The 25048-nt window shown below is 33.8% G+C and overlaps 1 protein-coding gene and 1 long non-coding RNA gene across 2 annotated transcripts; both read right to left on the bottom strand.

Annotated features, from left to right (window-relative positions):
• Positions 1 to 465: 465 nt before the first annotated feature.
• Positions 466 to 9484, bottom strand: LOC133197907 (uncharacterized). Its single transcript, XM_061334086.1, has 4 exons — positions 9412 to 9484; positions 1584 to 1865; positions 641 to 877; positions 466 to 482 (listed from the first exon to the last, which is right to left on the bottom strand). Exons 1-4 carry the CDS (start codon positions 9482 to 9484, stop codon positions 466 to 468), a joined length of 609 nt encoding a protein of 202 aa, XP_061190070.1.
• Positions 9485 to 18025: 8541 nt separating this feature from the next.
• Positions 18026 to 23684, bottom strand: LOC133180203 (uncharacterized). The gene is made up of 6 exons (XR_009720279.1): positions 23608 to 23684; positions 22985 to 23134; positions 22248 to 22286; positions 21103 to 21141; positions 19440 to 19469; positions 18026 to 19071 (listed from the first exon to the last, which is right to left on the bottom strand). It is a non-coding gene; the product is annotated as an uncharacterized LOC133180203 (long non-coding RNA).
• Positions 23685 to 25048: the final 1364 nt, after the last annotated feature.

The raw sequence follows: 25048 nt of genomic DNA, 5'->3' as shown, positions 1-25048 counted from the left end.
ATCGATCGTACTCAGAGCATGCTCTTTAGTATCGAATAAGTTGGGAGACATAAACACGATATGCAGACGATAGTGGAATACATAAATAAGAAAACACAGTCATCTCGTTTGTCATAAACTGTAGTTGTTAGTTGACCCTTATCATCTATAGTCAGTTAAACGTCCAAATATGAAAGAAATTAGACAGAGCAGACTCTGTGGTGTCTTTTATTTCGAGTTTACAGGGATACATCGAGTTGACATGAATGGAAGTATAAAGAGGAAGAATACATATTTAAACTGTATATCAATCTTTATCAAGCACAACATACAATTATTTTACGTATACTCATTGAAAAATAAATAAGTGTAATATGGAGTTTAACATCGATATCTTCCTCTCTCATCCAAGAGATGCTGAAATTGTTCTTTAAACATTTGAAAGTTACAGACAAGTTCAGTTTTTAAAATCAATAACACCTCCAATCATTTGTTAATGAACTCTATTGAATTCAGAAATCACAATACACATACATTCTTAAAAACATGTACTAAGTATTCTTTAGTCAGGGATTTACTTTTACTCGCAATTTTCGAGAATTTCTATAGAATAAGCAAAACTGGCAAACTAAATTGCAAGAATCAACCAGGACAATTATACCAAAAACCAATGCAAGGATAGTCACACCAACATAACCCACAACTTCTGCAGATGCTCGTCCTCCACTAGAGCTGGTCTTCTTTCTGATCGTTGACGATAAGTTTCCAGTGTTCAAGCTGAGCAGGTGCTTAATATTGTTCAGTTTTTCTTCTAGTTCATAGTATTGTTGCAGCTGATTGGTTACATTACTCCAGTATTCAATTTTATCGAAGTAATCACAAGAGCAAGAACACAGAGCTACAATTGTAAAATGTAAAACATATTAACAATAATACTGACAAAGAATGTTTTGAAATTCATTTAACAAAAGTTTTTTATATACAAATTTTCATCGAATTTGTTCTCAATGTCCTAATTTTTCAATCTAGGAAATACTTTCCTTAATATGGCACGTTTAGGAAATACTTTTAATTATATTGCACTTCACCAAGTGACCACTTTACTTCCAAGGTCATGTGTTGTCATTTAGGTCTAACAAATTTTGATATTGTCTGGATGCAAATTTGCCAGAACATTTATATTAGCCATTGATTATTTAAAAAGTGATATCGTCAGTCAGATTGAATATGTACGTATTCGACAACTAATCAAAAGAAATGTGAATGTCCCTTCTTATCCTAAGTATTTGTATTTACAGGGTTTTGAGAGAATGAATTGAGCTGTAAACACCACTTACTATGCGTTAGAACCCCAAATCTTCGCTATTGTGCTTGTGCTTCCTTAAATTGATTTTAATGCAAGATAATTGTATTTATTGAATTTTGCCATTTCAAAAAAGTGACCTGTTTATCATGATAGATTCAATATTTATTTTGTTTATAGAAGCACCGTAGCTTAGTCCAAGAAGAAGAAAAAAGTATGAGTGGGGGTTCTCTATATCGAAATATTTGGAAGCTACGCACATATCACTCAAGTGGAGCTCATAGAATATTGACACTTTCACCTGGTTCTGTTGAAACAGTCTGAACACTCGTCGGTGAGATGAAATTTGCTGTCTCTTTCTCTGAAGTGAAGGAAACCATCGGATCACGTATTGATGTGGTGGAATCTTTCGGTTCACCTGTTGATGTGGTGCCATCTGTTAGTATGTTTGATAAGGTGATATCTGTTGGTACACTTTTTGATTTGATGGAATCTGTCGGTATACGTTTGAGTGTGGTGGAATGATAAGGTACACTTGTCATTGTGGTTGAGTGTCTCGGTACACTTGTTGATGTGGTAGAACCTGTTGGAGAAATGTTCTCAGAGGTGGCTTGGAGAAGTTAAGTGAAACTTTACAGAAATTATGATTAAAAACTCGAGCTGTGCAGTCATTATTCATAATTTTCTAAATGCCTATCGTGCTTGGAAAAAGCTGAAAAGTTCCCTAATTTTTTATTTTTCCCAGTGGTTTTTGGAAACTTTAAACGATTTATTCCATCCGCTGTATTAAAAAGTGATTTCTGTTTGTTTGGTTGTTGTTTAACGTCCCTCTAGAGAATTTTTCACTCATATGGAGACGCCACCACTTGCCGGTGGAGAGCTGCAAATTTTGTCCTATACTCGGCACTTACGGCCATTGAGCAGTGAGGGGTCTTTTTCGTGCCAACACCTACTGCGACACGGGACCTCGGTTTATACGGTCTCATCCGAAGGACCGGTCTCCACGTCCCACAGTGGGATTCGAACCCGCGACGTAAGGATCAACTCCTTACCTCGCGACTCTAGAGCAGACGCTCTAACCACTGCGCCACGCGGGCGACAAGTGATTTCTGTAAAGAAATTGGAATCAGAAGGTCTATCACTTCAGCCACCCGAACGAGGTCGGGGCAACATATCATTTTGTTTTCAACTAAGTTTTGTCAGGGAGTGTTTTCTTAAATGGCTTACAAAATCTTTATGAAACTTGAAAGAAGTAACCAGAAGTCTCTGACGAGATTGTAGCTCTAGTGATGTTAAGCTAAAATGAAGAAATTTGCAACTTAGCATTGTTCACTTGTGTAAATAGTCTAATCAGACCAAACTGTAGGAGAAGTAGTTTATTAGCTCTACTGGTCAGAGACCAGAAGAGCTTATGCATTGGTAAGGTGTCCGTCGTCCGTCGATCCGTCCGTCTTTCCGTCTGTCTGTCTGTCTATAAACAATTTTTCAAAACGCTACCCCTCCTACAGTTTTGATTCCAATTCAATGACTTGGAACACAAGTGGACCACATTAAGATACACAATTCCGAGTATCGTTTATTTGATTTTGATGAACGGTGTTGCCATGGTTACTAAAAACAAAATTTCTTTAAAATTCTTTCATAATACTTTTCCTACAGTTTTGGTCCAATTAAATAAGACATGGTACACAAGTAGACTACGTTAAGATACATAATTCTGTATATGTGATTGATTTCGATGTACGGTGTTGCCATGGTTACTAAAAATAGAAATTTCTTTGAAATTCTGTCAAATTGCTACTCCTCCTACAGTTTTGGCCCAATTTCAGTAAGACGTGGTACCTAAGTAGACTACATTAAGATAAATGATTCTATATATTGTTTTTTTTTTATTTCGATGAATGGTGAATGGTTACTAAAAATAGAAATTTCTTTGAAAATCTTTCAAAATGCTACGCCTCCTACACTTTTGGCCCAATTTCAATTAGACTTTGTACATACATAGACTACAATAAGATACATAATTCTATATATCAGTATTCGATTTCGACGAACAATGTTGATATGGTTACTAAAATAGAAATTTCTTTAAAATTATTTCAAAAGCCTACACTTCCGAGAGATTTGGTCTAATTTTTTTTAAAAAGATTTGGTTCACAATTAGACAACATAAAGCTGCATTGTTCTATTGTTTTGTTTAATTTGTTATGATGAAAGATGTTGCCATGGTTACCAAAAAAATTCTTTTGATTTTTTTAAAGTGCTATTTTCCTAAAGTTTTATTTTGATTAAACTTTTTAAGCAACTAAAATTCCCTAAGATCCATCTTTCTTAATTATTAGTACACACCAGTAGAGCCTCAGTCTCGTCAGAGATTACTGGTTTAAAATAAAGAATTCAAAGAATTAACCAGGGCAATACCGTTTGTAGAAATTAAAAACCATTACAGATAATTATGTCACTTAGTATAATTTACCTGTGTGCAAATTGTATTGACATTGGACCAAAGCTGTAGGAGGAGTAGCGTTTTGAAAGTCTTTCAAAGAAATTTCTATTTTTAGTAACCATGGCAACATCTTTTGTCGAAATGAAAACGATATATGAAATCATGTATCTTAATGAAATAGGGATACAATGCACAGTAATCAAGCTCGAAAGTCCATTCAAACAATACAAATCAGGAGAAGAGTAAACAAGGGCCTCTAAAACATAAGTGGTATGATCAGGTGCCATTGAGAAATGAGCATCCCCTGCCGACGGCTCACACCCGCCGTGTGCTCCTTGTCATGATCGGGAAAAACGGAAAAATCCGTAGACATTTCAGTGTGAAAATAATGGCCTAATAATAAATATGAAAAACGCCAGTCAGCATTTCACTTAATGATAATGTTTCATTTACTTGTTTGTCAATAGCTTGCCTCGTTTTATAATCTGTTCGTACGTAGAGCATCCTCTTGCGTATCTAATCAACTGAGAAACATAAACCCCATATGCAGGTGATGAGGATATATTGCTACATAAGTACGGGAAGTTGACGATTGAAAAGTTGAAGTCATCACGTTTATCATAAAGCTTGGTTGTTAGGTTACCATTTAGCGTCTTTTTCTAGAAAAATATAAAACAGATGTTGATGTAGCCTATTTGTAAAAATAGCCCATGATTTCTGTTTATTTCCAATCCAATCTGTTAAACACAAAAGAAACAAGATGTGTTTGTGAAACACTGATGCCCCCGTGTGGTAACTTATAGCAAAGGTTAAACTTTCTCAAATGCAAATCAAACATGTTGGTACCAAAAGTAAGGTGTTGTCTCGAGGAATATACCTGTGAAATATGATAGCCTTAGCAGCAACCATTGAATAGATATAGAAAAGGTTAAAGTTTTTCAAAAGTTAGTCAAACATCAAGGTCAAGGTCAAATGGTCAAAATTAATGGTGCCTTAGGAAAGGCCTTCTCACAAGAAAGATACAGGTGAAATATGTAAACTGAAGCACCAATAGTTCAAAAGTTATGACCAAAGTTTAAGTTTTTCAAAAGTAGGTCAAACTCCAAGGTCAAGGTCAATGGATTACAATTGCTGGTATCCTAAGGAAGGTCTTGTCACAAGGATTACATATGTGAAGTATGAAAGGCCTAGCAAAAACGGTTTAAAAGTTATGGCCAATGTTAAAATTTTTCAAAAGTAGGTCGAACTCCAAGGTCAAGGTCAAAGGGTCAAAGTTGTTGGTATCCAATGGAAGGACGTCGACTTGTCATAAGGATTATACATGTGAAGTATGAAAGCCTTAGCACCATTTTTTAAAAGTTATGGCCAAGGTTAAAGTTGGATAAAATTTTGCAAAACTGGGTCAAACTCCAAGGTCAAAGTCAAAATGTCAAATATGGTGGTACCCAAAGAAAGGTCTTGTCACAAGAAATACACATGTGAAAAATGAAAGCCATAGCTCCAAGCAATCAAAAGTTATGGACAATGTTAAAGTTTTTGCGGACAAACAGACAAACAGACAGACAGACAGACGGACGGACAGGGCAAAAATTATATACCCCCGAATCTTCGATACAGGGGCATAAAAATTCACTTTATTTTCATTTAATTACTGTGAATGCCCTAAGTTAATGCGTAATATGTTCTGTGTGCAAATTAAACCTCCTAAGGAGGCAGAAAGGACGGAATACTTTTAAGTTTGTAGAAAATAAGTTTCGGTTGTATATCTTTTATACTAAGAGACATGCGTGTCGGTTTTCTAGAATAATTTCTGAAATTTTTTTTTCTTTTTTGGCTTATTTTCACATGCCGTTTGCATAGAAAATTCTGTTTAAAATAGTGTTAAGTTAAGAATGTTTAGCTACATGATATTCAACCTCCTCCACCCCCCCCCCCCACTCCCATCCGGCATAACAGCGACGTAGTATATGTCTCTTAACCTAAAACTGGACCTCAGATCGACAAAAAATTTCAAAGTACTCTACTAAATACAAAAATAAATAAAAAATGAATTTTCTTGAAAGTATGGTTCCCTCTGACCCAGGCATAAGGAAATAATAAATTTTTCGGCTAATTTCTGTACAGAGAACAGAGAAATAAAATTTTCCTTTTCGTCTTGAAGTTCTGGGCCCAGTTTTACAAAACAATTTACGACTAAGACCAAAATATAGTTTTGCGAATAACTTTCTTTTTGATGTTAAGATGAAAATAAAGTTCAACTCTTTAAAAAGAACTATAGAGATATTTTTATACGAACAATTTTTAACATATTCATTAATTTTGCAAGATTTTACAATCAACTTAAGTTTTTGGTCTCATAAGTTCTTCTGTAAAAATGACTCCTGTTTATTATTGAAATAAAGTTCCCCTCATATGAGTTTATATTCCGCTGCCTTGTTTTCTTTGTTTTGTGTGTGGAAATTATCTTAACCTTATTTACAATTACTTAATCCTGATATAAATAGCTATTTCCGGTATCAGTAGTGACTAAAAATTCTGTTCAAATGAATGCAGAAATAAAAATCATCTATAATTAGCAATATTATTCCTTCAAATATCAATAATAGAGTCCAATTTCCCTGATTTATGTTAGTTTTAGATTTCATTTTATTGATTATTCTTTCTTTACTCCTCACTAAGTTATTAACAGCAGTGAAGGAGAAACTTCAAGAGTACTATGCAACAGTATGTTGGAGAAGTGGTATAAATCAGATGTGGATCCTCAAAAATTCCAAGGAACTCTTTGAATATTGAAATCACAAAATTTTACTAAAATCAACAACATGAAAACTTACGACTTTTCAACTTTATATACAATTATTCCCCACGATAAATTAAAGTCCAGACTTTCTGACATAGTTGATAGCTGCTTTTTCAATAAAAATGGAACTCGTAAATTAACTTACCTTGTCATTGGTCATTTGCAAAATTATTTTGTTAAAAAACAATCTGATTATACACACACGTACTCTGAAGTTGACATTAAAAATATGCTCGAGTTTCTGATTGACAATATCTATGTGGTTTTTGGAGACCAGATTTTCCAACAATTGGAATTGCCATGGGTACCAATTGCGCCCCGTTATAGCAGACTTATTTTTGTATTCATATGAAGCAGAATTTGTTCAAAATCTTTTATGTGAAAAGAAGAAAACACTTGCTGTGGCCTTCAACTCGACATTTAGATATATCGACATTCTTATGTCGACACGATATATCCCGGTGAGGTTGAGATAAAAGATACCACAGAGTCTGACACATCTGTTTCATATTTGGATATTTTATTAGAAAAAGACGTTAATGGTAATCTTACAACAAAGCTTTATGATAAACTTGATGACTGTAACTTTTTAATCGTCAACTCCCCTTACTTAAGCAGCAATATACCCTTATCACCTGCATTCAGGGTCTATATCTCTCGGTTGATTCGATACGCAAGATCATGCTCTACGTGTGAACAATTTCTTAAACGAGGTAAATTATTGACAAACAAGTTGATATCAGCAGTCTCGTTTAAAGTCATCAATACGTAAGTTCTATGGTCGATACAATGATCTTGTCAGCAAATACAATCTTTCATTAAGTCAAATGCTGACTGACTTTTTTTCATTCTAATTGTTAGGTCATTATTGACAACTGATTTGTCGACGGATTTTTCCGTTATTTCCCGATCATGACAAGGAGCACACGGCGGATGTGACTGGTCGGTAAGGGATGCTCACTCCTACATGGCACTTCTGATGTCTTAGATGTGAACATTACGAATGATAATCATGGCCAAAAGTCTAAAGACTAGAAGGTAAAGATAATGAACAGTGATGAATAGTGATCAATCTCATAAATCTAGTAAACAAAACGAATCATGTACAGGGCAAAAACACAGACCAGCGTTGGGATCAGGCGTCTAGGAAGAGTAAGCGTCCCCTGTTTACCGGTCCCACCCGCAAGAGCTCTTTCTCGTAAACGGAGAGATCCGTTGACAATTCAGTATAAAAATAATAGTCTAACAACTTATTTCTAACAACTATTTCCTAAAGAGAAATGGAACTCGCAAATTTTCAGATCTTTGATTGGTCAGTTACAAAATTACTTTCTTAAAAATCATTCTGAATCTACATATACATACAAAAACTCTGAACTTGATATTAAAAAGATGCTGGAGTTCTCATTGACAATATTTATGTAGTCTTTGGAGACTAGGTCTTCAACAATCTGTTGGAATTCCGATGGGAAATATTGAGTTAACCAGTGATCATTCTCATAAATACAGTAGACAAACCGAATCGTGAACAGGGCAAAAACACGGACCCCTGGAAACACAAGAGGTTGGTTCTGGTATCTAGAAGTAAGCATCCCCTGCCGACAACTCACACTAGCCGTTATCCTTATGTATTGATCAGGTATACGGAGTACTCAGTAGTCAGACTGAGTAAAAAAGCAATGACGTAAGAAATGGTATGAAACATGTCAGAAAAAATACGACCCAACGGTAGGTTGTATTTACATACAAGGCGTGTGAGGGTGTGTGTGTGTTCCATTTAACTTACTCATTACCCGTAATGTTTTGAGGGGAAACATGGGAAAGATATTTACACTGGCCACCGATTATCAAGATTAAAATGGGAATATATATCATTTTTTAGTGCAGATGGAAGCTCATTGTGGTCACAACGACCCTACAATTTGCGATAAGCTGACTTTAAACGGGGTTGTTGAAATTCTTGTAACATCAACTTATTCGTCAGTAATTTACCTTGTTTTAAAAAGCTGATCTTACTCAGAGCGTGCACATCAAATTCGAATCGTATTTCTAAAGATTTCTAAAAATGTTCATATTTGTTCCATTGTAATATTTTAATCCCTTATTGTGGTCCCACCATAGTCCCTGGGGCCATGAATTAAATATATTGGATTCTGCCTTAACTGAGGATACTTATTAATATGACTAACCACTGCCTTTTTATTCCAAGGAAGATGTCCCCATATTTTCCATGTAAAAATTTGATCTGTTTTGTTTTTTTAAAGAAGATGCTAATTCTAAATTAACCCCCCTTAACGAAGGGGCGTCTTTTCATGTTAACAAACTTGGATCCCTCACATAAGGAAACTTTGTGGCAAGTTGGTTCAGACTGGTCCAGTGGTTTGGAGAAGTCGGAAATGTGAAGTTTACAGACAACACACAATATTCGACAGACAAAGAAACACACAGACGGACGCCGGACATTCAGCTCAAGTTAGCTTAAAATATTTTCTAATAAAAGGCCACATTATTATCCATGGAAATTCCAACAGGTTGTTGGAAGACCTTTTCTCCCAAGACTACATAGATAGTTTCAAAGATAATAGGGGGAGAGGGTAAGGCTGGCCCCTCCCCATCCACGAGGGAACACCCCCTCTCCCAAAATGTTTTTCTGAGTTAGAATAATTTTGATTTTCTTCCTTTTCTTATCCTTCTCTTTTTTATTTATTATTTTTTTTTTGGGGGGGAGGGGTCTTGTTAAATTTTTCGTTCTTATTTTATGCTTCATTTTTTTCTTTTGTTTCTTTCTATCTTTTTTTTGTTGGCTGCCGCCGACTTGGCTGTTAAAACAAAATTGATAAAATTAAGACATCTTATTTAAAAAAAATAGACTTATAGAAATACCTTGTTGTTCGGATCCTAGGGCAAATATGCTCTTGCTGCTGACCAATAATAGCAAGATTTCGACGACTTTCATTCTTTGGGGCTTCAAAAGATGTTTTTATAACATTTTAGGCATTGTAAAGAATGTATTTGAATGCAGTGTCTATAAAAACATCTATTTTAAAATGATTGAAAGTTTTCTCTTGCCAAAATAATAATTAAAATAAAAATAAAAATGAAAAAATAAAAAAATAAATAAAAAATAAAAACATTCTTACGATAAGTTACAAGAAATTTAAGATGAAATGTAATTTAAACTGAAAAGAAATTTCATTAATCAATCGAGTTCTGAATCCACAAATCTAAATGTTGGAACTGATAGTAAGATTTAGTAGGCCTGGAACTAAACATCATTCTGTAGTATTCGCTAATTATGACAAATAAACTAGATGCATGATGAAATTCTTTTGAGGAGTCCCACAATTCAGAAACATAATACCATAAGAATATAGAAGTCCAGAAAGGAAATTAAAGACATAAAGATTTATTTTATTAACTTCCAAATTATTTTATTACTTAAGAATTTAACAAAAAAAAAATTCTTGAATTATCGAATTTTTTGCTTCTTCAACAAGCTAATAGAATTAAACAAATATGAATAAAAGATCGTCTTGAAATTTCAATACATTCGGATGTCAAAAAAATTTCACCTTTTCTAGATAGAGTTGATTATACTGCGTTGACAAAGTTCAGTGTTCATCTGCTCTCATCTGAAAACTGTGATGCTTAGTTTATATTAAGACCAGCTAGAGAGAATGTGCAATAAACATAAAGACCTTTCCATGAAAAAGGGAAGAGGCGGTTATAAATTGCATTGACAAACAAAATTGGTGATTGATTTACGTTTATAATGTTGCTGGGGATAATAATTTTCCTCAAACATAATATAATGAATTTGGATCATTCGCTACATATTAAAAAATATACGCTTTTAAATATTATCTATTGATGAATTTCACTTATATTGATGTTTGACCGGTTACCTAATAATGAAATACTTGAGTTTAGTAGACAAATTTATTGCTTCTTTCCTTGTTTTTGAACAAACATTTTTATGATCATTAGAAAGTCCATCGAGTGAAACTCAAGTGCACTACAAGTATGCATAATTCATTCACCATTTTTGTGTCTGCAGCTAACCAGAGAACACTACCATTGGGTACTCTAGATCTGTCCTACCTCTCATACCCTGGATCTTTTAAACACTGAGATATAGATTGTTGGTATAAGGTAATAGGTATAAGGTTATAATTTTCACGATCTCTTCATAAAAACAACTATTTGATAACAGTTTTGTTTTGGAAACGCTTTATATCTGTCAATCATTTTTCTCAATACATATATAGTAGTAAATATAGAATTGGTTTCTCAAATTTATCGTTTCGTTGCCATTTTAAGGGAATATCTTTAAAACTAAAAGGAAAATTACATGTAAATGTGTACGTTTTCTAACAACGACTGGATTTGAATCCAATGTGTAACAGGGAGACCGGTTCTTCGGTTGAGACCATATAAGCTGAGGTCCCGGGGCGCGGAGGTGCTGGCACGAAAAAGTCCCCTCTATGCTCAAAGGCCGCAAATGCCGAATACAGGTCTAGCTTTGCAGTCCTCCACCGGAAAATGGTAGCGTCTAAATATGAGTGAAAAATTCTCGAAGGGACTTAAACAAACAAACAAAGAGAATTGTAGGTTATACATGTAGTTCATAATTATCACCACTTAACTTGATATGTAAAAACGTTTACTTATTAAGAGTTGTTGTTTTTTTTTTAAAATCTAATTTGAAATACATCTTTAAACGATTGGTTGGTTGTATGTTATTTTACGTCCCATCGATTGGTCGATTGATCGTGTGTTGTTTTACGTCCTTTTTTGAGATTTTTCACTCATATAGAGACGTCACCATATACCGGCGAAGGGGCTCAAACTTAGACATTACTCGGCACTTAGGGCCATTGAGCAGTGAGGGATTTTTATCGTGCCAACGCCTACCGTGACACGGGACTTCGGTTTTAAAGGTCTCATCCGAAGGACCTGCAACTTTTACTCAAGAGTGCCGAGCGCTTGGCGAAGGAACAGTTGCTTCCTATTTTTTATCGACTTAGGTCAGTCACGGCCGAGACTTTCCGATCACGGAACGAGAGCTCTACCCACTGAGCTAGTGACGATCCTTTCGAGAATTTTCCATCCATATTGAGGCGTCACAATACGAGGGTTATTCATTGAATGGTGCGACTTTTTCAATTCAGCAATAAATAACATAGTTCTCTTTTCTGATTCCCCTTAACTTCTATAAAGTCTTTTTAATTATCACTGGAACGCACTTATGCGCACTCCGCAGGAGGAATACCCTTTAGACACTGATACACTGCTGAATCTAATGCAGAATGGGGATGAAAAGGGCTTCCAGATATTTTTTTTCAATTTAGTGACTAAGAAAAAGCCACATGGTGATAAATTGGTGACTAAAGAGGGAGATCCAGTTGCTGTATTCCATTTTCACGCAAAATAGCTGTGTTTAATTGAACTGTGTGCTAAGGTATTATTGTGTAAAAGCATAATTGCCCTCATTCCTGACATCGGTTTACTGATATTTTTGTACCTCAGACAATATTTTTTACGTAAAGAGCTTAAATTACACTTTTAGAATTTTTAATTGGAATTTGAGCGACTACTTACATCGTTAAAATTGGAGGTTCGCATACAGAACATTCCTTACGGTTTTCCAGGTTTAGCAATGGTAGATCGTTATATTTGTTTAGTGAGCCAGTTATTTCTCAGTTTTCTCTGGGATTCATAAAAATTTAAGCAAGTTTCATCGCCAGTAACAATAACATTTAGACATATTTTATTGCATTTCTGTAAATTTTCAATAGTTTTCTAAAAATTTGCGATTACTTTCGTTTTTGTTCATCATTTAAAATGTGTATGATAACTTTCTTTTGAAATCTTAAAAATGCTACCCGATGCAATATTCATCTATTATGTTTCACGGTCAATTTTTTGTCTCTGTTATTAATTTTTTACTGCTGCGACTGATTTCTCATTGATGACTGATCTAGGCCTTTCTGACTTTTTGATATTTTCAACTGAGTCTCTGCCAAGTCGGAAATGCTTTATCTATCGGTAAACGGTTTTGCAAGATAGACCACATTGTTTCAAGAAAACTTCTTGGATTTTTTATCTATTATCGCGTAATATTCATTATATAAAATATTTGTCCCATGCTCTGATTTTCAAAATGTCCTTTCGAGACTTCCATTCTGTCTTCATATACATGTAACCAGTGTCCTGAAGGTGGGTCCGGAAAAGATGGTTTCTTTAAAAATCGTTTTGCAAATAGTTTGTGACAATGTGTCAATAGTATGGAAGACAAGGATCATTTCAAGAGAGGTTCAATTCAATCAAAGGTAAAATTTAAATGGAGTATATTTTAAGTGCCATTTTTTTAATGAATAGCCCTCGTATACTGGTGAAGGGCTTCAAATTTAGGCCTATACTCGGCACTCAGGACAGTGAAGGTACTTTATCGAGCAAACGCCTACCGTGAAACGGGACCTCGGTTTTTAAGGGTCTCATCACAAAGATTGTAACTTTCACTTTTCATGCTGGGCGCTTGGCTAAGTTACTACCTATGTTTAGGTCATAGGCTTGACTCGGCGCTGCGAACGAGAATCGAACTTGGGCCTTCGATCCAGAAGCGAACGTCCTACCATCTTTAAATGAACTTAATTATATACATTTTCTTAATTAGTCTTTTACTCAACTATAAGATTGCAGATTTTGCAATAAAAAAGCGACCTGTAAAATGTGAAGATAATAAATAATGATCAACCTCCTAAATACAGTAGATATAACGAATCGTGAAAAAGGGCAAAAAAAAAAAAAAACAAAAAAAAAACAAAAAAACCGGACTCCTGGAAACACCAGAGGTGGGATTGATTAAGCATCCCCTATCAACCGGTCACACCCGCCGTGAACCATATGTATTGATCAGGTAAACAGAGTACTTCGCAGTCAAATTTAGTACAAAAGCAACCTATCTAAATGGTATGAAATGTGTAATTGTAATAAAAAACAACTCAGAAGATAATGAACAGTGATCAAGCTCACAAATCTTTTTTCTTAAAAATATAATACAGAGCATAGAACCTCTGAAAATTGTAGAGATGGAATCAGGTGCCTAGAAGGAGTAAGCATTCCTTGTAGACTGGTCACACCAGAATAATCCGCAGTTAAATTTAGTAGAAAAAGTCTCAAATGAAATTTCAGTCAAAATACAACCCAGTGATAGGTTGTATCTGCAAACAAGGCCATAATAACGACCATAGACTTTTCAAAATGCTGACTTGAAATGAGGTTGTTGAAATTGATTTTATTTTTCAATAGACTGTCTCGGTTTAAAAATTAATCATACTTTAAGCATGCTCTCGAATGTCGAATAAGTTGGGAGACATAAACACCAAATGCAGGTGATAGTTGAATATTACTACATAAGTAAGTAAAGTTGACGATGGAAAAGCTGAAGTCTTATCTTTTGTCATAAACCGGTCACAGTAGCCTAGTGGTAGGGTGTTCACTTCGTGATCGGGAGGTCCGGGTTCGATTCTCGTTCGCCTTGCCGAGTCAGACCTAAGACGTAAACATAGATAGCGCCGGCACTAGAAGTGAAAGTCACGAGTCTTTCGGATGAGACCTTAAAAACCGAGATCCCGTGTCACGGTAGGCGTGGGCACGATAATGAACCCTCACTGCTCAAAGCTGAGTATAGGTCTCAAGAAGATGGGCGTACTTGGCGTGCGATCTGCAGGAATCATGTGTACGAAACATTTATGGTTTAAATGTCCATGATTTGGTCGGCTGACCAGAAGTGGACAGATTTTTCAAAGTTACGTACATAGGAAAATGTTTAGATTTACATTGAAATAGCTTTCAAATATGAAATATTTTAGTCCACCTGTCTTAATAGTTACGATAACATAGAAATACTTCACATAAATAATAAACAACTAACAAGAAATATGAAATGAAGTTTCAGTAGGTTTGAAAAATCCCCGAAATTATCTCTTGTAAAACTTATAAATCAGTTAATAAAATACTGATGAACGACTTGATTGTTTGTATAAAAAAGAAAAAAAAATTGCTCCATGCGAGGATCCAACCAAAACCTTCTCTACTCCAAAGTGCGCTGGACTTGTAACACATACTACTGAGCTATCCTCACTACACAAACGCTTCGGAATTTAAAATGACAAAGAAGCGACGCATTTGCACATTGGTATTTGGGGGGGGGGGGGAAGTTCATTTTCTAATAGTCTCTGGATCTTCTCTCCATTTTTACACATGTTTGCCCGTTTCTACAGAGACATTAAAAAAAACAGATTCACAACTCTTCGAAGTCTCGCGTGATCTCGCCTTCCCTATTGTTTACTTTTTTTCAAATCTCGTGAAACTTAAATCACATAAAACTTAAAAATAAACAGGTATAACAGAGTAAAAAAAAATTATTTTAACAAATTATTCAGGATATTATATTTTCGTAAGTTTCTTTATTTAAAACAGTAACAAAGAAGAAATCTGAAATTGCAACAGGTGACTCTTGGTCGGCCATATCGCCGCGATTTTGCCGACTTTTGATCATCAGTGATCAGTGACCTCTTTAATTTGCCTAGTTTGCTTTTAAAAATCAATAAAACTTTACAAATCATACACCCATATATAAAAGGATTAATATTTCTTTTACTTTAGATAAAAATATAGACCAATAAAGAGTTATTCTTAGGATAATAACAGGACCGTCACATATTTCAGTAAACAAACATGTTAATGGCGGAGTTGCGAATCTCTGTAATTTATGCCTCTAGTTTCTTTGAATACAAATGCACACAAATGTCTTTTTAAAATCTTGGAGAGATGACCCAGAGATAGCAAATTCTTAGAAAAACTTGGTTAAAAATGTAATATTTTGTACCAAATGACTCATCTACCCATGTTTCAAGTTATAATTTTCAGGAAATCAAAACACACTATTATAGGGAAAATATTTTCCTTTCCTATATCACAGGAACATAATACATTAAAGGACTTTTGCTAGGAGCGCTGACTTTTATAGTTGACTGTTTACGTTGACATTTAAACCTGCATCATGTATGGAGGTACAGAATTGATAATAGATGGGAAAAGATTTATTGTGGTCATAGGTATGGTGTTAGGGGCACTAACATGTGAAGGCCGGAAGTTAAGGGTAGGGTGGTTGTCGTTTTCTTTAAGGGCAATTTATTTGTGCTTTGAAATAACCCGTTATTTTCGTTTAATTAAATGTTGACCTAAATATTTATATCGTAGAAGAGCTTCCGTACATTGTCCTTATGTAAAAATAAGCCGTCAACTGTAAAAGTCAGCGCTTCTCGCAAAAGTCCAAATGAATGTTAAAATTTAATTTTACAGTTCATTAAAGTTTTCACTTTTCAAGTGCGCCCCGATTCCTGCCGAATGTCAATCAAAAGCGCCCACGTTCAAATTCGAAGCCCTTCACCGGTACATGGTGACGTCTCAATGAGTGGAAATTCTCGAATCAGACGTAACAATATACAACCAATCAATCAATCTTTTGTCATAAAGATTTGTTAATAGTTGGCCATTATTGTCTATAGTCAGTAAAATATCCAAATATGAAACAGATGTGACAGATTTTGTAGTGTCTTTTATTTCATGTTCCCTGGGATATATCGAGTCGACTTATGAACGGAAATAACTATTGTTAATTGCATTGATAAAACATTGTCTGTAAATCTAATCGTAGAGTTGAAGGTCAAAGGAAGAGTTTCTTCTTCTCGTGTAGAAGTTGCTGAATAAAGTCTGCTTCATAGCAGGTCGGCTGATAATGGAGCACAATAAGTGCCCGTCGCAATTCCAACATATTGTTGGAACACATCAAAAAACTACATAGTTGTTGTCAATGAGGAACTCCAGCATCCTCTTAACATCAACTTCAGGGTACATGTGTGTAGATTCAAAATGATTTTTAACAGAGTTATTTTGTAAATGACCAATCACGTGATTTAAAATATTTTGAGTTTCATTTTTATTGAAGAAGCAGTTGTCCATGATAGCAAAAAGCCTAATCTTTAATTTATCGTGAGGAATGGTTATTAAACGTATATGCAAGTCATGTGTTTTGATGTGACTAACTTTTAAAAAAAGTAATTTTAAATTTTATAAAAGGTTCTTTGTATTTTTGAAGAATCCATATCTAATTGACACCACTTCTATAATATGCTGTATAGTTTCTTCTTCAAAACAGTTACTTTTTTGTGAGGCGTGTAGATAGAGTCTTGGGAGAGCAATTGCTGGACCCTGTAATGTGTCTTTTTTGTGAGGATTTTCCTGAAGGTAGAAAATCCTGTCTAGGTAGGATAGATTGAACTCATCTTGTTTAACTGAAATTTCAAAAGTATATAAGACTGAAATGCGATTTTAAAGAATTTCTTTGTCAGAAAGTGACTCTTTGGATTTCCAGATGTAGAATTAAAACGTTTTTTCTCTGAAATGCAGTTGTAATAATGAGTCTTACAATTATAGACCATATAGCTGGAACCAAAATATATTGTTTATGTAGTCTTTGTAAGTTTTTTTTTTTCCAACAATGCCGATTGAGAGAAAACGGAAAAATAGATGGTTCGAATTTGGCCTTATACTTTCTAAAACAATTTTCAAATAAATTTCTAATTCTTTCTGCCGAAATGGTAACGCTCGGAACGCCTACCTTGTGTTGAGAACAAAAACTCCAAGATAAAGTTTTACAAATTTAGTCAGAATTACAACAGCGAAAATGATTAACGGTGCGTAAAATTGACAAGTCTCAACCTTTGGGACAAAAGACAAAAATCAGTGCAATTACCGATACTATAGAAGACATAAAACGGGGGAGGGGGCGATTTGCCATCCCTAGTAATGAGACACGAATCTACCAGCATTGCTATATATGCATATAAATTAGAAAATTCCTGTTATTTTGTTCACCATGAGTATGTTTGTATTTAAAAACGAACCAAGTTTTCATGCCTTTTTATACCTTCTGAAAAAGAAATTACTACTTAAAAAGGCAGCGTATTGCTCAAATAGTAATTTAGATAATTTTATTGAAAATTGGCAACCAATATTAGATACATTATAATTATTACCCCAGAACTAATGGTATTATTTTACTATGTATTTAAATTAAATGTCATAATCAAAAAGCAATATCCCCTGTAATATTTTTCTTTGTAAAAATAATGAACATATGATTTGTATATGTAGATAGAATGCACTGTAATTTTTCCTGATTTGCGAAACATTATCATGTAGGATGCAGATTAACGCTACTGTACATAGTAAAATTTGTTGCATGTTTATTATTTTATTACATTGTATATGAAAAAAGAGCCAATAAAAATTAATGTTTGTATTTTCCAACTTAATTATTTCAAATCGTATTAAAACTGAGTATTTAAATATATACCTAAGTGTAACTCTTTGTAAAACAAAACAGAACAATTAAAAAAGAGTTTTAGAGAATTTAATGCTACTTAAGGTATTTGAAATTTTCGTAGGTGAAACAGAAATAGTTCATTACTTTTAAAGATGCACACAGCATATAAAAAAGGTAAAGATAATGAACTGTAATCAATTTCATAAATCCGGTAAACAATACGAAAGATGAATTGGCCAAAAAAAAGGAAACACCAGAGGTGTGATCAGGTGCTTAAGAGGAGCAAGCAACCCCTGTTGACCGATAACATCCGCCGAGAGTCTTTTGTATTGATCAGGTATACGGAGTATTCATAGTCAAAAATCAGTATAAAAAGCAGTAATTTGTGTCCAAGACTTAAGTGGTCACAAGTTGTAAGATTGCTAATGCTTTTCTTATTCAATGCAGTATCAGTCTCCTTGATACTTATGACATTATCTGATCTTATTCTATGGTATAAAGGCACTGAATTTCTCTCTAAATGCGCTTGGCAAAAAAAAATTATAATTAGACAACCCCAAACCCCCTACAGAAAATGGATATTTCCAATAAATAACATATCACATACAAACTTTTGAACCAGAGATCATGATCAAGTGTTAACAAAATCTCGAATCTTAGCACAAAAATTGTCAGAAAGACGAAGCAATGACACACATGTTCACACATGTTTCTTCTCAGATGTGTCACGATCCCTTTTTCTCTCTATCTCTCTCTCACTCTGTCTCTCTCTCTAGCGAACTATATTGTTTCTTTTTTCAGATGAATTTCATGCTCAGCATTCCTATTTTGTTTTAGCTTTCTGATATCTCTCAACATTGATCGAGTCTGACGCATTAGTGTTGGAAAGTCTATAAGAACAATTCCAGTAAAAGCCAAAACCAAGATGCAAGCCCCAATGTAACCTGTAGCTGTTGCTGATGGTCGCTGGTCGTCAGCGCTGATCTTTTTGTTTACCTTTGATGAAAGATTTTTAAAGTCCAGTCTGAGAAATTGCTTTAGTTGAGCCAATCTTTGACTCAGTTCATAGTACTGTCTCAGCTGGTTAGTTTCATTGCTCCAGTACTCGATTTTGTCCATGTAGTCACACGAACAGGGACAAAGACCTTCTGTTAAGAAGAAACATAATCGTGTTAAGAAACTCGCCATTCTAAATTGGGATTTTTTTGTGTAGTTTCCATTAAATTGCATTTGATTTGGAAATATCGATTTCTAAGTCAGTAAGAGAATATAACATGTTTAGTTTGTGGTTCAGTTGATGCTTTTGTTGGTTGTTCTGTTCGTGGTTTTGGTGTTGGCTCTGTTGTTGATTTATTTGTAGGCGTTGACAATATAGCAACTTTTGTTCATTTATTAGATGGACTTTAACAAAAACTTAACTGCTCTATACAAGAATATAAAAGCATATAAGGGCTATAGCAGGCCCTTTCTTGTATCAGACTGTATCTTCAAATTTAATAATTAACAAATTAATTACCTTCAATTAGCTGTTTGCACTCTGTTTCATCTGCAATAAAATAAAAACATCTTAATAAAAACCGTATCAGAAGTCGGCGTGATATTGTAAAAAACATTTTTCATTATTTTCATGAATATGAGATAAGCAGAAGGTAAAAAAAGATTCAAATGGAGACACCACTTTTGAATATATATATTTAACTACTAGTATAATCTATAGCGCTTACGCCCCATGCAGGTTTTTGTCACAAGTCTACTGATGAGCCCACTTGGGGTGAAAGGGCTATTGATTTTTCGTTTAGATTTGGATTTTATTTTACCCCTATACCAAGGTTTTTTTTTTTATTGATTATTTATTTATTTCTGCATGAATTTTTACTATTGGAATTCCAATTGGGTACCAATTGCGTCCCGTTATTAGCAGATCTATTTTTGTATTTATATGAGGCAGAATTTGTACAAAATCTTTTACGTGAAAAGAAGAAAACACTTGCCGTGTCCTTCAACTCGTCATTTAGATATATCGACGACGTATTGTCAATTAACAATGGTTATTTCCATTCATGTGTCGACACGATATATCCCGGTGAGTTTGAAATAAAAGATACCACAGAGTCTGACACATCTGTTTCATATTTGGATATTTTATTAGAAAAAGACGTTAATGATAATCTAACAACAAAGCCTTATGATAAACGTGATGACTTTAACTTTTCAATCGTCAACTTCCCTTACTTATGCAGCAATATACCCTTATCACCTGCAAACGGGGTTTATATCTCTCAGTTGATTCGATACGCAAGACCATGCTTTACGTATGAATAATTTCTAAAACGAGGTAAGGTATTGACAAACAAGTTGATGAAATAAGAATATCAGCAGTCTCTTTTAACGTCATCATTTCGTAAGTTCTACGGTCGATACAATGACCTTGTCAGCAAATACAATCTTTTCATACTAATTGTTAGGCCATTATTTACACACTGAATTGTCGACGGATTTTCCCTTTATTTCCCGATCATAACAAGGAGCACACGGCGGGTGTGACAGGTCGGCAGGGGGGATGCTCACTCCTCCATGGCACTTGATCCCACTTCTAATGTCTTAGAGGTTCGTGTTTGCTCTGCTCCTATTTTGTAACGTTTAATGGACTTTTGAGCTCGAATATTGTTCGTTACCTCTACATATTTCATTGCATATCGAAGAAGGACAGCTTTTGTTCTACACCGTACTAGACTAGAACAGGCTAAAAAATGAGGTTATTATAACTCAAGTCTTCAAAACTTGTAATAAACCCTTTGGCAATCAAAGTAATCAATTAGGTCAACTGTGAAAAACCATTCAAAACAAATCGATCGTTTTCTGCGAAACGCAGTCAGGACTAACGGTAAATAAAATTTGTGACATGTGTTAGTTTATATTTAAAACAAAATAAGCATACTTTTTTCCTCTTTTACTTCGTGAAATGTCTAGATATCCGAGTAACCTTATAGCAGTTTTACTAACCGATACTCGCATCGTTCGATGGTTAACCCTTTAACCGGGTACTCGTTGACAACACTATTATATGTACCTTTTAAGCTTCTTAATATCTCTTCAACATTCTTTTCTTACTTTCTTCTAAGGATACTTATTCACATACATACTTTCAGAAAAATTAGTTCTCCGTGGAATTTTTTTACCTGCTCGTGAAAGTAAATTTTTGGCACTTGAAGTAATTCCTGAAAAAAAATTACATGGATGCATGAAAGTATAACATTTAAGGATATATAAACACACAGGTATCTAAGGTCCATAAATTCATGGTTTCCCGATTTGACATTATAAAAAATATAAGTAAGCAAATAAAACTAGAATCTCTTAAAATTAATTTGCAATATATTGATCCCCACTTTTCCAGTTTTACAACTGACAATCACTTTATTACTTCGATGACATTTACATTTTGAACTGATATGATAGATTCAATGTAACGCTGAATATCATACTGATGACTTGAATATACATTGTGATTTATCAGTATTATTATTATTTTTTTTTTTTCAGTTTTTTAAGTTGCTTTTAAAATCTCATTTCCCAGAGACCATGAACTTTATAAAAAAAAAATAAAGGCAACCAGAGATATTATGGTCTTAAATATGACATGATTTCAATGTCCAAAATTAGAAATGACCTTGAGTCAAGAATATGTAACATATTCAAGTCATTTAGACAAGAGTATGTCTAAATTTTAATCAATTTCAATTCAAATCTTTATCATAAAATACTTGCTAGGCAGATATAGACGAGGGTTGTTCGAAAAGGTTTTGGACACTGCTTTAATTTTCTTATAATAATGACACTGTAAAATGCGTCCAATAGAATTTCAATATTGAGTAAAAATGTAAGAATCAGGGCAATTGTTATACAATGTTATACGAAAGATATCAGCTTTATATTTTTGTATATTCAAGACGCACGGTCCAGTCTGACATTATACCATTTAAAATAATGGCATAAATACAGGATATCGTATTTTCATCATATTACAGTTGCCTTTCACTTCTTGTACCGTCTCCCAGATTGAACACACCCTCGGAAAACTGTTAATGCCACTTGTAATAAATGAACTAGAAATACTTAATTTTTGACTTGTTTTAGGAAAAAAATTCAATATTTAATCATTTAAATACAAATAATTTTCAAAAAGTTGTAACATTTTAAACCTGGGACATAACTAACTGTGATCTTTCAGATGATATTTTTACAAAATTTAAGTTAAACAATCAAAACCGACTATTCTTACTTGGATTTTTATAGAAGTATTTGGTGTACAATTATTACTTACCTTGAAACAAATAGGGATTAGTACAGTATAATATGCCTTCTGTAAGGTATTAGAAATATTGTCAGTTAATTATAATTAATCATATTTCTTTTCTGTTACCTTTTAATATTAATGACAAAATATTCACTTAACACTTGAACTTGTAAACAGGTGTGTAAAAATCTTACGGATTCTGATCGCTTTTTGCATTTACAAAATTACCAGGGGATTCTTTAATATAAAAAAAAACTGGTACTGATATGAAATAATTCCGCATGAATTGCTGAGAACAGGTCCACGTAAATTTGTACAACCATTTTAAAGGTTTTTCCCCTGTGCATATGTTTTTATGTAAAAAAAAAAAAGTGCAAATGCATTATGTAAAACTGATTCCAATATTAAACCATATGATGCTATCCACGGGGTCAATGATTTGACACACCAACTTAAGAATGTATATTACTATGACTTAGAGTGTCCCTTTCGAAACAACCTACATGTGTTCAGAATTTAAGATTTTTGTCTCATTAATTCATGGACTATTTAACGAAATCATGAGGATTTTCAGTGTGTAAATTTATCATATAAATATTTGTCTACTAAATCGACTAGTCCAAAAAGATCTACTATTAATGATCTTGCTGAGCTGTTGTGTAAAATTGTTGATCGCAGGACAATATTAAAGCATCATCAGAAGTTTATTCTTATTTACAATAGCTGTCCTAATGTATAATGCGATAAGAAAATTACATACTTACTAGCCGCACGACAATTGCAAATTCCTCCATCAAAGGAGGCACCTAGAAATTCAGCAACGGTTTGAAGTGTTGGTTTGTGCCATTGTTGATTGAAACAAACACAATATACATTTAGGTCACAGCTTCCCCAAAATGTTCCGTTTTCACAACCTGAAAATTGTTGTGACATAACAGAAATAACAGATAACAATTACTGCTATAAATATATGTACAAAAATAATATGAAAATTAATAAATAGCTGGTTATCTCCGAAGATGACTTCAGAAAATAATATTCGCCCTTAACTCAATCAAAATAATACACGCCTTTCACTGCAATAACAAGAAATGTAAGAGGGGTAAGAAAATTCGCTTTTAGTTCTCCCATTGTAAATCTCCAGAACAAACAATAACAGCAGCCAACTCCCCAGTCTTCGAAACATAAAATTAAAGCGGAAGCTACTGGTGGAAAGCCATGTATTTGCATTTTATCAATGAGTCATGAAATATTCAGTACTTCAACTCCTCTTATTATATTGGTTTGGAATCACTTTACCGATAATTAATTGTGAAAGACAATGCATGAGAACGTTCAGTAAAAGCATTTTTTAAAAACTAATTTTGAATATTTTGCCTATACATACCTTGACGTTCTTTTCAGAGAGAGGATACTTAAAGTATTGCTTGTTGCTCAATCCATTAAGATGTTCTGAATAAAATATTGTTATAAGTAATGTATTAATTACCTTCCTATTGCTTTTCGTACACACATATATATTTATCAATAACATAAAAGTGTGTTTGTGAAGATACAAATAGAAATTTTAAAAATTTATCAGTAAAAAAGCGGACTAGGTTTTTAAGTAATAATATCTGTTAGCATGCGCAAAAGTGTTGAATTGCCTATTAAAAATGAGAAAAAGGATATCGTAATAAAATCTTAGACAATTAGTCATTGGTCTTTCCTAGAATTAACTGGAGAGTGATAGTTTAGTCAACTAAACAATGAAAGATCCTGATACTTGAAGATCACGTTATAAATAACTGATCCGAAACCAAGTTGGCAAAAATATTTTAGAATATTTTTTTTTTCAATATGGATGGTAAGTGAAATCTAATAAAAAGAACTTGTAATTATGAAATTGATCACTTTCGTTATTGTCGCGTTTTTTTTTTTTACATTCTTTTTCATTAAACACTGACTATTAATTCTGTATATCGATCAAAGGAACAATAAACCGAGACTTTTATCAACCATCGTATAACGAACTACTATAATTCTAGTCAGTTTTAATGACTTTACAAGTAAACTGGATAAATTTTTCACGTGTTGATTTTTTTTTATCGAATTTGGATGTGAATAAAGATTACAATCTTCCGATAATTCATTCCACCAGATTCTAGACGACTTTTCATCACTATATACAACCATTCCCCACGATAATTAAAGTCCAGGCTTTTTGACATCACAGACAGCTGCTTTTCAATAAAAAAAAAACTTTGATACTAAAGTTAACTATAGTTACAAGTAACCATAGTAATTTTTGTTAAGGGGGGGGGGTGACATAAAAAAAAAAATGTTTGAGTTCCTGATTGACAACATTTATGTAATTTTTGGATATCAGGTCTTCCAACAATCTATAGGTATTCAATTGCGCCCCTTTATTAGGAGACCTATTTTCATATTCTTATGAAGCATAATTTATTCAACAACTTCTACATGAAAAAAAAAATTTGCTGCGGCCTTCAGCCCGACATTAAGATATATCGACGACGCAGTATCTATTAACAATAGTTACTTCAATTCATATGTCGACCCGATATATTTCAGTGAGCTTGAAATAAAGATACCACAGCGGGTGACACATCTGTATCATATTTCGATATTTTACTAGAAAAAGACGATAATGGTAACATAACAACAACATTTTATGATAAGCTTTATGACTTTTCTATCTTCAACTTCCCTTATTTATGTACCCTTATCACCTGCATATGGAGTTTATGTCTTCTAGTTGATTCGATGCGCAGGGACGGGCTCTGCGTGCGAACAGATTAAAAAACAAGAGGCCCATGGGCCATATC

This window comes from Saccostrea echinata, unplaced genomic scaffold, assembly GCF_033153115.1.
Source record: "Saccostrea echinata isolate AGI-Se365-2 ecotype Australia unplaced genomic scaffold, CSIRO_AGI_Sech_v1 ptg000001l, whole genome shotgun sequence".
NCBI classification, from domain to species: Eukaryota; Metazoa; Mollusca; class Bivalvia; order Ostreida; family Ostreidae; genus Saccostrea; species Saccostrea echinata.
This window is presented reverse-complemented; position numbering and strand designations above follow the sequence as displayed.